At 41.9% G+C, this 594-nt stretch overlaps 1 protein-coding gene across 1 annotated transcript; it reads right to left on the minus strand.

Moving 5' to 3' along the window:
- Window positions 1-176: 176 nt before the first annotated feature.
- On the minus strand, window positions 177-585 carry LOC106311098. The gene has a single exon (XM_013748333.1). It carries the CDS (start codon window positions 520-522, stop codon window positions 211-213), a length of 312 nt encoding a protein of 103 aa, XP_013603787.1. The 5' UTR covers window positions 523-585; the 3' UTR covers window positions 177-210.
- Between the last annotated feature and the right edge of the window lie 9 nt (window positions 586-594).

A 594-nucleotide genomic window follows, 5' to 3' on the forward strand; every position in this document is an offset into this window, starting at 1 on the left:
TTGGGAACAAAAACTTGATTTAGTGTTATTTTTGTCTTTTTCTCATTAATATTCTTTTCTTAGAAAAGCTGAGTTTAGTAATATTTAAAAATAGTTTAACCAGAAAATGGTATATAATATCATAATCGATAATTCATATAGTTTGTCATCAGAGTTTACTGATCATAACCGTAAGCTGGATTATTCATATAATAATTTAGTGGGAATTCATCAATCCTTGTAAGTTGGGTTCGCACGAGCGATGGTGGAAGATCTGAGCTTCATCTTCGCCTTCCTTATGTACTCGGAGAAATGATCTGATGACCTTCCACTGCTACGCTCTCTCGAGACACTAGCGGTAGGGACATGGCACTGACGACGATGATCACGTGCCTCTGCTTCACTTGTCTTCGACGCATCGTTCCTCATCATGTCACCTGGATTCGTCACTGCCCTGATCTTCAGTTTGGCTTTCTTTATATAATCAGTGAACCTCTCGTCCGTTTTCAGCTTCGTCTCCACTCGAGTGATCAGCGGCTCCATCTTTGAAATGGGTTTGGCTGCCTGAGTCGACGTCTCAGAGAACTTGACGCGGACAGGCTCCGCTTGGTGGTG

Source organism: Brassica oleracea, chromosome C8 (genome assembly GCF_000695525.1).
Source record: "Brassica oleracea var. oleracea cultivar TO1000 chromosome C8, BOL, whole genome shotgun sequence".
Lineage (NCBI taxonomy): Eukaryota > Viridiplantae > Streptophyta > Magnoliopsida > Brassicales > Brassicaceae > Brassica > Brassica oleracea.